At 40.8% G+C, this 13,050-nt stretch overlaps 1 protein-coding gene across 1 annotated transcript; it reads left to right on the top strand.

Moving 5' to 3' along the window:
• The first annotated feature begins 286 nt into the window (after positions 1-286).
• LOC140235158 (uncharacterized) lies at positions 287-10,809 on the top strand. Its single transcript, XM_072315196.1, has 4 exons — positions 287-468; positions 9,051-9,267; positions 9,945-10,222; positions 10,719-10,809. Exons 1-4 carry the CDS (start codon positions 308-310, stop codon positions 10,807-10,809), a joined length of 747 nt encoding a protein of 248 aa, XP_072171297.1. The 5' UTR covers positions 287-307.
• The last annotated feature ends 2,241 nt before the right edge of the window (positions 10,810-13,050 follow it).

Genomic DNA, 13,050 nt, shown 5'->3' with positions numbered 1-13,050 from the left:
TTCTTTTCTGTATTTAATTTTTCTGCAGTGCAGAATCTTTCTCAAGACGTGCAAGGCAACGACTTCCAAACTGAACTCTTAACACGTCATTTCAAATGAATGAATAAGCAATGGAAACCGTGATGGAATAAAGTGGATGATGTTTGAATACTCGTCGGAAAGCATGATAGGTTTCGACAGTCAGCGCTAGCTCCACGTTTGAATGTAAAAATATTCCTTCTTAGTTCGCTGATGTCAATGATATTTACTGTTCAACTTGTTTCCTATGTTTTCCCTACAGTTATCGCGGAGACAGGTGGAGCAGCAAATGAGGAGGGTAAGCACGCTAGACGAGTACATCAATGCATTCAGAATAAACGACACCACACGAAGCGTCAACTCCAGATATTCCATCTATAGAAATCCATCGTCTGTGAGCAAGAGGAGTTTTAGAAGATTGGGGAGAGCAGGGAAAGACAGTTCACGTGAGTATACCAGCTACTTTTGTACCCTCCATTATAATAGCACTATGCCCTGGCTACTAATCATTCATGACCCAGTGTGTGCGTGCTAACACAGTGGGGAATCTGAACTTGGCGTTTCCGCACCGAGATTTTGGTTGCGTATGTATTGAGCAAATCTACCGTAGATGGCGACAAAATAGTACCGAATGAATCGGAACTAAAGTTTATTTCGCGATCCCACCGCGATGGTTTTGATTGGCCAATCTCTGCAAATTGAGTTTACTTTTGAGGGCTGCTTGTACGAGATGTTTAGTCAAGTCAGATATAATGTACTCTGGTAGAAATAAAACTATTACCTCGCTTATCACGTGAGGTGTGTCCTCTTAAAGTGATGATGCTCACACAATCCATTAATTTCCAGTCCACTTATTCGATCTCCACATAATAATTATCATAGACTGAATCTGCTCACCAAGCATTCACTTAACGACGGAGGCTGGTGCTTCTTAACTTGCTTTTGTTTCGATATTGGTTACTGTTAAAAAAAAAAGGGGGGGATGTGTCTGAATTTGACCAAGAGACAAATCAATTGAATCCAAATGCGAAGTAATTTCAATAACGACCATATCCCCATATCTGTATAATTGCGTCCTTTTTGAAACACCTCCTATGCCACGGAGTAAACAAATTAATGAGAGGGAAGAGGAATAAGGCAGGGAGAAAGAAGGGAATGTAAAGAAAACATAAAAAGCGGGCCATTTTGCAAAAGAGAAATACACAAGATGGTGGCGAACCGTAATGAGTTGAAATCTCGACCACAAAGAGAATAAGGATTTCTGCCTGACTGGTTTCTTTAACCGTCAATCATCTGTCTTCTTTTGTGTTGATATTCCGACGTAATGACTTTGATGCGCGAATCATCATCGTTGTGTACTGGCTGCAAGGACGACGGACAAAGTCGGGGAGGGCTCACGGGGAAATTCATAGCGAGAATATTTTTGGTCCGCGCCATTGCAGAGTGTCCGTCGATAACAATTTAGGGAGTGCGTGGGCTCTTGCCCAACAGTGCTACTCACACGGAATACTGCGGGTGGGGCTGAGAAGTAAACCATGACCTTGTTGCGATCGAAAGTACGAAATACATTCTGGCAGGGCCTAAAAATCCCATAACTTCGTTTTCTTAAATTTTTCTCATCGTGAAAATACGACACGGCTGATCTTCATGCAAGTGGGCTTAGGCAGTGTGAACTGTTTAGATGCACCCCCCCCCCAAAAAAAAAAAAAATAACAAGCACCTCCACACGCACACACAAAAAAGTGCACACGCACGTACACACACGCACGGGCACACTTATGACCAGTTACTGTAGATGGACGAAGTGTACCAATAGTAGTGTTTAGGACATCCTCTCTCTGCTGCAAATGGAAAAAAGAAAAGGGGAAAAAAAGAGCATCATCCAACGCGACAAAGTCAATGACCTCTGAATGTACTTTTTCAAGTCGTTGGCTTTTGAGTCACCTTTTAGTCCGGCTCTGATCAAAAGTGTATGACGCCAATCGCATCTCTGTTTCTTTAACCCTTAACGTGCTTTGAGTGCCGATTCGCACGGAAAAACCCTGTATGTGAAAGCGTTGTATACACTGCCCGAAGTCCCTGGCAGAAAAGGAGTTAAGCGTTTGTAGTTCATGCAAACTGACATAGGTATACGTGGCAAAACAGATTGGTGTCAAACAACATTATTTCATCTAGATTTGTTTACCGAAGATCAGCTATAATGAGAGGCTAGATCAGTCAGGTCCACTTTTTTTTTTGCACTGGTAATGATGGGATTTAACTGAAATGAAAATAACAAAAATTTTATCAACATGTTACATGTGTGGAGCTCATCCTGTTTTATTATCAATCAAATCAACAGCTGCACTGAGTATCAAGAATTGTGAAAATATTTGTTAATAGAAGGAGAAAGGAGGAAAAGTTTCGTTTCGTTTAGTCCCTGAGCGAGCTGAATCTTGTCACTCTGCTTTTACATTTCAAACCAAGTACTGGAAAGTAAACAATCATAACCAAATATATGTGTTCTAATTGTATCCATTATGAGAAAACAAACACAACGATTAGTTGTCGTTTTGTCAACATCTTCTTTAAGTATTTCTCATACAAGTTGGAATTCTATTTAACTTATTTGATATGGTCCATTAACATAGAGAGTTTTGTTACAATACAAAGTGTCATCTAAACAGCTGCGTCAGTTGTGTAGAGAAAAAATTGAAAATAATGTACACTGTTATCCGTTCACTCGTGTCTTGAGAATCCGGAGTATTAAGCTCACTTGAAAAGACCTTTTAGGGGTTCATGCTCATAGATTTGTATTTGCATGAGGGCCTGATTTGGGGAGCTTTGAATAGACATAACGGGGAGGGGGAATAAATCATACCAGCTATGAGCGTCGTTTGCACCCGCGCAAAGCCACAGGGATCGCTAACTGCTTCTTGATGCCACAAATCAGGCGCGAAATACACCAATTTACTGCATGATCATTTCGCCAATCGTATCTCTTTCGTCATCTACGTGTGCGATTTCTCGCTTATCGACCCTCAAGATTGGACGCTTTCGCCTCATAATATTGCCAAATATATCATAAACCATCTGACAGGACCGCATATTATAGGTATATAGGGGCGTTCGCTGCCACTATCCCTTATCACTCGCGTAATCTGATTAATGTATTCGAGAGCGTTGAACATTTGTCATCGAATCAGATTTATGACCAAGTTTTGTAAAATCAAACGGGCATAGTTCTTTCCCCTCTTCGAAGCGGTGCGTGCTGCGTTCTTGGAGAGAAAGAGGGGGGGGGGGGGCAGCGAGGGAGAGAGAGAGAATATATATATTCCTACATTATGTACATAAATATATTCATGCGGTAAACAAATCGGCAGGTTCGCTTATTAACTTAGAAAGAGATTTTTTTATTCTTACAATTAGAATGAATGGCAATGCCATGCTTGGTTTTCGAGGTTTACTTTGGTTGAGTATAGTCAATCTTTCGTATATCCTATTCGAAGCGCTGTAAGTGGGAATGCGGCCTGTTTATGAACACGGTCTAAAGTGTGGTGTGCAGGCATTTTCTTTCTCTCTCTTTATAAAGTCACGCGGTATTGTCCCCCTTTCAATCTAAACGACTTCAGCGAGTCAAGCCGAGGTCAAAAGCAAATTGCCACTGTTATCAAAGCCACTTTGGTTCAACCACCAAAATAATAGGGTGAAAGATAGACGAGGGTGAAAAAAAAAGAGGAGCGAATGATACATTTTAGAAATGGAGAGCGAACAAACATCAAATTCAGTAGCATCCTATTGTACCGTGTCAGTCTGGGCGGGTGAATGACAATGAACGTACTAAAATGCGCATTCCAGTTCACTCAGCCTATAAGATGAAGAGAGAGAGGTGTGTGTGTGTGTGGGGGGGGGGGGGTAGGGAGTGAAGAGGGAGGGGTGGGGGAGTGAAGGGGAAGGAGAGGGGGAGAGAGAGCAGAAAAGCGAATTTCTACAGCGCGTAATTTCAAACTCTGTGGACCGACGAGACAATGACACTGTGAACTGACCAAAAATTGGCATGAAATGGAACATGCCCGGGTGCGCAAAAATATTCAAAGGATTCCATTTTCAGGTATTCTTCTCTCGACAAAGCCCCAAAGGCCCCCCCCCCCAATATATATATATATATATATATATATATATATATATATATATATATATATATATATATATATATATATGTGTGTGTGTGTGTGTGTGTGTGTGTGTGTGATTAAAGCTGCTCGCCCCCTGAGCAAGTAAATGATGGGGCACTAAAGAGGCCGCGAATAGCATCTCAACAGTTTCCTGTGATCACCCTACTTTATATACCGTTTAGTACAGGTATTCATTGAAATTAACCGTATAGTGTTACTCATTCCTGGGCACAGGTACTCGTAACCACCGGTAGCTGCATCCCCAACCTCATATTCTTCTTCATCAGTTGGTCCGTCATTTTTTCTGTAGGACTTAGAATGATATCAATCACATGGTGTAAAAACACGGATGACAGACTTCAATCTTTATAGCAAGTCGGAGGAGGTCACGTGAACAGAGAAGTCTGCTTTGAAACCGCCCAAACCCAGCGTACTAGTCTCGTGATGTTGTATGGATGGGCTGCCTTCATTATCTACCTAAATATTATGGAGAATATTATTGTGTGTATAACTCGTGACACATTTTGACGATTGAATGCCTCGAGATGTAAACGACGCGGGTGACCGTAGGTATAATGATCTCGAATATTATGTTCTAAGATTGAAATTGTCATTGCATACCCCCTAGCTCCGTCTGATAAATCAACAGGACAATTCATCGGCATTAACTTTTCATGGTAAAATTCCTCACCTTTTATCCGTGTAGTGAAGAAGACACTGCTACAAAAACTTGGTAAAGGAATTTTTATCTTTTCCCTCTGGCTCACAGACAGGCAAGTTGATTGTTTCGTCTATCATTTCCATTAAAAGCAGCATTGTAATACAAATACCATATTAAATTTGAGACGATCTGGGAGTCACCAGATCCAACAAACTATCTTGCTCAGAATTCATCGCGTGCTCACAAATAATACCATCGGTGCGAACAATAATGATAATGATAAAAGTTGCAGTCAAAGACCAGTGTTATTTAGCCTGCCATTGTCGTCCATAATCGACAATTCCAAGGATATTCACGAAAAACACTCATTAGAATGGAATGTAGGCGGATGTACGTCCCTATACAGAGTCTCGTATGTAATACAGCTGAAGATAGACCAGGGGCTATTATGACGTCACTCATCGTTAAAAATTTCACGAATAGTCACTTTTTTAATGATAGAGAACTTGAAGGTGATGAGTAGAAGGGTTTCTTTCTATTGATATCGAATCGCTCAAAGGTTCGAAATTGCCCCAAAGGTTTATTGTACTTTGATGATTTACAAAATCGTACTTAGAGAAAAAAAAAACACCCCACCGAAAGAAAAAGGAAATCAAAATTATTCATTATGAATCAAATATATTATTATGTTCAGATGATTTTCCCAAGCCAGTGTCAAGATATCCGCTGATTTTCACAGCCAGTCGATCAGTTGAACTTTTGAGTTGCAGCATGTTTGTTCGAATTGAACCTGAAGAGCTGCTGTTTACTTCTAATGCGTGCCTCTGCGTGTGATGTTCTTTCCTCTGAACCCCCAAAATATTCAACCCCTTCATCCTCCCTGCGCTCTCGGAGCCATCCGCTCTCGTTCCGCACACCGTACTCCCAGCGGGCCCTCCGGTACAGTTATAGCACGGGGTGCAGTGTTGCAACAGACAACAGTGAGTGCCAAGTTTGACACAACTGTGTGGGTTTTTTTTTTTCTGTCATCTTCTCCAAACATGTTCAAAAAACAGTGATACCTGCTTAAAAAGACTCTGATAAACTTGTGAAAACAATGATGTTAATGTTAATGATAGTAATTAATAATAATAGTAGTAATGATAATGATTATTCATATAGCGCTATATATTCATAGAAGTGCTGAAAGCGCTCCAAAGAAGCGAAAATGGACAATAATACAAATAGGGAACATTGCATAACAAACAAACACCCGAACAAACAGTTCAGAACATTTTATGCAAAATTAAAGATGTGATTTTAGTGTAACCCTCTGTCCATCAATATTGTGTGTTTCCCAAATGATATATGGCAATTTATGCGAAAGTAAAGGTCCCGCACGAACAAATGACCAAAATGAAAATCGTCATCATCATCATCATCATCATCATCATCATCATCATCATCATCATCATCATCACAAATGGTAATAACAAAGATAGAAATGCAAATGTAATTATAAACATCAAAACTTTAATAAAATAGAATAAAATAAAATAAATTATGAGTAGGTATGCGATCTAGTTAACTATTCAGCATAACTTGATCGAAATTTCTCTTACCACCATACGAAGTACTTTAATCTTCAGAACTCTGAAATAAGTTTGAAATCTGAACGAGTTCGAATTTGCAAAAACATGTAAACATACAGAATAAACGTTGTTCAACGATACAAAGTAAAATGCCATACGACTATCTGTCAAAATGTTTCGCAAAGCAAACTTATACTGTTGCTCTTTTCTGAATAGTAAGGTGTGACCGCGCAGAGCACGGATTCGGTTTATTTTTGTCAGCGGAAAAATCGAAATTCTTCATATCTCCTGGAATATGTCGGAATATATATATTTTTCATCTCTCTAGAGCGTTTGAGGAAGATAGTAATCGAAAGCTGAATGAGAAACGGGAAGGCGCGAAGAAACTGCGGGCGGATGGGCTGGGTAGGGAGTAGAGGGACACAACCTCCTGTGCCTTGAAATTCAGTAATATCTATATTTAAACTTTGTAAACAGGAAAACAATGTTTAAGCAAAGGGACAGTTAAAAAGCGGCAAATCGAAATTGAATGTGATGCGGAGACTCTTCCTGAGTTCTGCTGGAATTCGAGATGTACTCACAAACTTTTTTGAAAACTTTCTTGTTCATCCCCTCTCATGTCAACCGACTCTGGGCACTTTTCTGAATACGTGCGTTAGAGCTTTATGGCGAATCTGATGCACAGATGATACAAGTTTTACTGTGTTTTGGAGACTTGTTGGTATTTATTGGTTACATGTATGTTGTTGCTGGCTGTTTTTTTTTTCTCGAGGGAAGCGTAGATCGAAGCTTGATGTAGTTGTTGTTGTTGCTGCTGCTGCCGCCGCTGTTGCTGTTGTTGTTGTTGTTGTTGTTGTTGTTGTTGTTGTGTTGCTGTTATTTGTGATTTTTTTAACCTGCAGAGAGCAACATCTATAGTAAAATGGGGTTTGACGTTTGACCGTTTCCATGACAACTAGAGAGATGGCGGATGATTAGGGTACCAATGTGTCGTCAGCGGCGTTTTGACAAATTGAATATCGCTGGAACGAAGACAGTAAAGTATGGAAGTCCGCAGAGCACAAAATGTGTCCTCAATGAGCCGTGTCACACCCAAGTGACAAAGCTGAGAGAAAAAAAAAGGAAAAAAAAAGGAAAGAAAGAAAGACTTGAAAAAAGATAAAGAAAGAAAGGGAGCGATGAGAGATAGGCAGTGATAGTGATGGAACCCCAAAGGTTGTGGACAAGGAAGGCAGAAAAAATAAGGAGACGGAAAGAAAGAATGATAGATAGATGGATAGATGGATAGACAGATAGATAGATAGATAGATAGATAGATAGATAGATAGATAGATAGATGGATGGATAGATAGATGGATGGATGGATAGATAAATAGACAGACAGATAGATAGATAGATAGATAGATAGATAGATAGATAGATATGTAGATGTGTAGATAGATGGAAGCTCTACTCTGGCTGGGTACGTGATTGTTGACTATGCAGAGAAATTAATAGGCCTTCTGTTTATTGATTTTTATAACTGTCTTTTCTCCTGTGATCGCTTCCGCCTAATATAAGCCAAACAAACAGGAACTACAGACAGAAAATGAACAGCACACACACAAAAAGTCAATCACCCGCCATGAATATCTATACTTATGAGCGCACTTTTTTTTTAGTAATGTATCTTAGTGCATCAGATACGAAAAGAACAGAGCTGAGCTTGTCTGATTGCGCCCCCCCCCCCCCATTAAAAAAAAAAAGAAACTAAGATGTAGCAAGAAAACGGTCTGTTGGGGGGAAATATTGGGAAAAGATTTTATCATATTTTTTTTTTTTACCTGTCGACGACTGCAAGAGGCGCTGTTTATCGAAATGAAGTCAACTGAAGCTGGCAAACATTAATGTGACTAATAGTAACTGCAGAGGTGCTGTTTATCGAAATGAAGTCAATAGTAGCTGGCAAACATAATGTGATGGTACATAATAATGTACGTCAACGAGTGATTGAACGGTGTCATTATTGGCGGGCTGAGGGAGGAAATGAATGACAAAAGCTGTGGACCCGAAATCCTATTAGCGTGCCCTGCATATTCCACATTCTTCGTCATCTCTGTTAACAAAAAATTTTAATGTGGAATTCATGTCAGCTCATGATTAGTTCTCTGCGTGGCAATCATGTGTTTGTGCATGTGTCTATGTGTGCGTGTGTGAATTTGTGTGCGTATCCGTGTCGGAGGAAAAAAACACAAGCTGTCAGTAAGTTGTCAAAGTAGGATGCTATCGCGCATCAAGGCCCGTTGTGGAAATAGTATAGCGCCCTCTACAAGAAGTTTTAGCACCGATTCAAATGCGGTTCACGGTTAAACGGAACACTTTTCCAAACTACAGCTCCGTTCCATTCTGTTTCGTGAAGTAGTGACCCTCTATCTTTCAGATAAAGAGAATGTAAGAAATAAGAAAACAATGTTTGTGACAAAACAATATTCATAATCATCTCATGCAAGCTTGGCTATGTTTTGTTGTTGTTTGTTTTTGACAAAGGACACTAGCCATATTCCAGTTTCACGTGGCTGTGATTCGAAATCATTATTTGTTTGTGACAACACCTTGACGTGACCCGTGTTTTCTATGTTTGTTTGTGTTTCTCGTCCGTGCAGCGAGCAATGAGTTCATGGACAGGGTGAAAGAGGAGCAGCAGCGCGCCCGTTGCCAGCCGCGTGATCAGGTGGTGGACGCCTACGAGGAGCTGGGCATCCCTCGCGGCTACAACCAGTTCATCTACCCGGAGTGTATCGTGGTGCGGCGGTGCAAGCAGGGCGGCTGCTGCCGAGATGACCAGGAGTGCGAGTCTTCGAGAAGAACCAACATCACGATGAACGTAAGCATCCTTTTAATCTCATCTTGTAACTCGATCAATTGTCCGATCCCTGTGTACGCAATACATCAAGTTGAACCAACCATTTCGTCAGCTCGCATCCCCTTTTATCGCTTTACTCCTTGGGCAGCTGTATCCATGTCCAGATCATTCTCCTTTTAAACATTCTGTCTTGGAACCTGTTTCTAACCCCATATAATGATTCATTTGGTTGACTCGAGCAAGTTTTCGACCGTTGTTCAGGTTTCATTTCTCACCGCTAAACGCCACTTGAAACGAGGCCTTTGAACTATATAGAACCAGCGAATATGTTAATCGTAATTACAATTCAGGTTTTTGCTGTGGCAACAATGTGGAATTTAATGATCGGGTACATTTTCTGTTTTGCATAGTGATTAAAAGTTAGAATTGATTTGTAATATAATGATTGTTGCCAACATCATCACCACTTAAGTAAGACACGACGCAAATTCCGAAAGTATAGAGTGTCGAGTATGAAACCGCTTTTGGAGTTATGGGCTAAGAGAGAAGATTTGCTCGACACCCAGCACTGACTCGATCTCTGACAAACTTAACGTGATGTTAACTGACGAACTAACCACCTTTGCATCCCAGATTCCCCTGAAGCTAATCTTCTCGAATTTCTCTCTGGTCCACTATATCCTCACCAACTATGACAGTTCTTCATCAACGCCGTGGAGATCACGCGCGACATCGAGCACGACACCGAGTGCGAGTGCCAGGACAAGCCGTCCTTCTGTCCGCCGCCGGTGATGGACTGTCCTGACACTAAGGTCTGGTCCTACAGCGAGTGCACGTGCAAGTGCCGCAACCCGTGCCCGAAGCCCTTCTTGCAGGACGAGGACTCGTGCGCCTGCGACTGTCTGACCAAAGACCGCAACTGCAAGAACATCTACCGGGGCCGGCGGGGCCAGAAGCTCTCTCGGGAACAGTGCGAGTAAGTAGGCCTACACCACCGCAGGGCTTTCTGGAATTTTAAGATATAGCAATAAGATTGAGTGCATAATACCTTAAAAACAACAAACAAACAAGCAAACAAACAAAGAAATTGATTGCGATGGTTTTCTTTTGTATCGCTGCTGTCTAATTATCATTGTTTTCTTTGTCATGTTGGCTTTAAAAGTGCTTGATTATCATTTTGGTATCAATATTTTGAATAATAATGCAATTAATATGATTAGTTTCTACTGTCGTCACTGACAATTACCTGCATTGTAAGTTGTATTGCCAATATACTTAAAATTTGATTTACATGCAAGTAACGTAACTATATTCAATTGAGTTTGGAATAGTCTTTAGGCGTTTTTCTTATGTCTCTTATTGTTGTCAGAACTCTACCGCAAAATCAAATTTCCCCTACACATTTTTCTCTGGACTAACGAACCTTTGGAATAACGAACATCACCCATTTTGTAATCCCGTCTCACCCACAGTTGCGTCAAAAAGGGTCTGTGCGCCGTGCCGCCGTGCAGCCATTCCACCTTCTCAATACAACACTGTAGGTGCAGCAACTCGTCAAGCTGAGAGGGACGGTCCTTTCCCGGGACGATCTCCGACGCTTATCAGTCATGTTGCTTGTTCGTTGCATCGCTCGTGAAATCTTGGATTTTGGAGCTGAACGCACACTTAGTTTATGTCGATGTTGTTGTTTTTTCTGTCGACAAACCCGTAGAAATTACAGACTGTATACTGATCAACACACGCCTTTTTACACCTTATCATCCTTGCCGTCGTTGTGAATTGCGAGAAGGGAGCGGTCTTCCCACCCCTCTCCAAAAGTTGAGAACACTCCATCTGTCTAACATGGATTGTACCGAACATTCCTTCGTGCTTCGAACTAAAGGCTAACTTACTTCCTGTAACGTGCGGAGACCATGCTGTCTTGCCTAGCAAGTTCGCACACCTGAAAGATCATTCACTGGCTATGGACGTAAGTGGGCGCACTACCTGCAAATCTGGGAGGCATTTATCGTGGAACGGGACACGTTACCCGCCAAGGCACTGTACTCGAATCCGGATCCCGCATGATATTTGTTCATGTCTTATTTGTTTAACTTTGTTCTTCCTGACCATGTATTTTACGGAGTTATATCTTTATTTTTGTTTCTCCTGCTGACTCTTCATGATATGTTAATCCACATGAAACTTTGTGTACGAGGAGGAAAGTGTACAGGCGCGGAATAATCATAAACTTTGAATGTCATAATGTATTCAGTGTCATGAGTTGTTTGCTGCCGTGTATCGAAAAAGTCAAAATACTAGAACTGGTGCATGTAATATTTCACATTATGAAAATGGAATGATGTATATATTTATGTAAATGTATCTATTATCGATAAATATACTATTTAATCATCGTCTTAAATGCCCGTTTGAGCATATAGCTTTACATTTACGATATGTAGATGATGCGAAGACAGTATTTCTACAGATTATACCGCGTAGCCACGTATTAATAATAGTCTAGGAGAGCAAGGAAGATAGGCGTATTTATGATTATATAGCTTGGGCTAAAAAACCGATGTAGGCAAATTTCGTTCTTCCATGTTTCGTTTTGTCGAAAGCCGACTCCTGAATACCTCAGCTCCGATGAGAATTGTAACCGTTTATGTGTTTATTAGACTAAATGCACTGTTGAGACCCTCCATTACCAGCCATTGTTACAATGTCTGTTGAGGGAATTTGAATGCTGAAACAATCACTGCTGCTAACACTATTGCTTCCACAAACAAATACTTAATGTTATTTTCTATGCTAGTAGTATTACCACTTCTGCTGTCTGATCTTATCACGAGCTCTGCTTCTGCTACAACGATTACTACTTCTGTTTTTATCAATTTGCTTATTCAGGGCATCGTTACTACCACACTATAATATTGCAACGACTGCTGCTACTACTTATTCTTCCTCTTTGGTCAATAATTAGGGAGCTTTAGATTTACGACGCTGACGTTTAGACGAAGATTGCGTTGGCCGTTCTCTTCTCTCCCCGTGTTGGAAACTACCTTTCGATTTCGCGGAGACGCAACCTATACAAAGTAAAATGGCGCCCCATATGATCCGTGGATCAAGTAGCTCTCTGCGTCGTGAATTGATCGGACGCAGAAATGGCCCAGAACGGACCGTGAAAACTCAGACGACGCGAGGTCGATTTTGATGAGCAAATATGCCCATGCTCAGAACAGGTTCCCCCCCCCCCCTCCTCTTTGACCGTCTGTATCGTGAAAAGCTAAAGCTCCATGATATTACAACCATGGAAATAGCTCCATGTTACAATCGTTTACTATAAATAGACTCCATTTTTTTTTTATAGCAATACACATCCCGTGTACGGATGAAAAAATTGGGTCAGAATAACAATTTATCTCATATATCGCTATAGGATTGATATCGACATTGTTATCATTACCATTAAAGGTGAATATTTACAGTAGAGATGGTGCTGTTGAGGTTTCCCGGAAAACCAAAGTTTGCAGAGAGTTATATAGTTTCATCCGGAAGACGGTAGAAAGGAAAATGAGAGTGAGCACGAAAATGTAGAGAAGAGGAAAATACTTTTTGAAAGAAAATCTAAGAAATGGAAATTCACATTGTCTTAGAACTCCACGAAAAAAAAAAAAACAAATCACACACACACACACACACACACAGATATATACAAACAAAATAATTTGCCATCAGGACATATATAAAAGATAACGCAAAGACAGAATCACAGACAGACAACTGCGGTAAGACGGACCAATCAGTGACAAAGTCGTGAAG

Source organism: Diadema setosum, chromosome 11 (genome assembly GCF_964275005.1).
Source record: "Diadema setosum chromosome 11, eeDiaSeto1, whole genome shotgun sequence".
NCBI classification, from domain to species: Eukaryota; Metazoa; Echinodermata; class Echinoidea; order Diadematoida; family Diadematidae; genus Diadema; species Diadema setosum.
This window is presented reverse-complemented; position numbering and strand designations above follow the sequence as displayed.

Excerpts from the sequence above, each read along its gene's own strand:
- LOC140235158 (XM_072315196.1), top strand. The coding sequence starts at position 308 with ATGAGGAGGGTAAGCACGCTAGACGAGTACATCAATGCATTCAGAATA. Across the intron at positions 469-9,050 it reads GGGAAAGACAGTTCACGTGA|CAATGAGTTCATGGACAGGG; the intron begins GTATACCAGCTA and ends CCGTGCAGCGAG. Across the intron at positions 9,268-9,944 it reads GAACCAACATCACGATGAAC|TTCTTCATCAACGCCGTGGA; the intron begins GTAAGCATCCTT and ends CAACTATGACAG.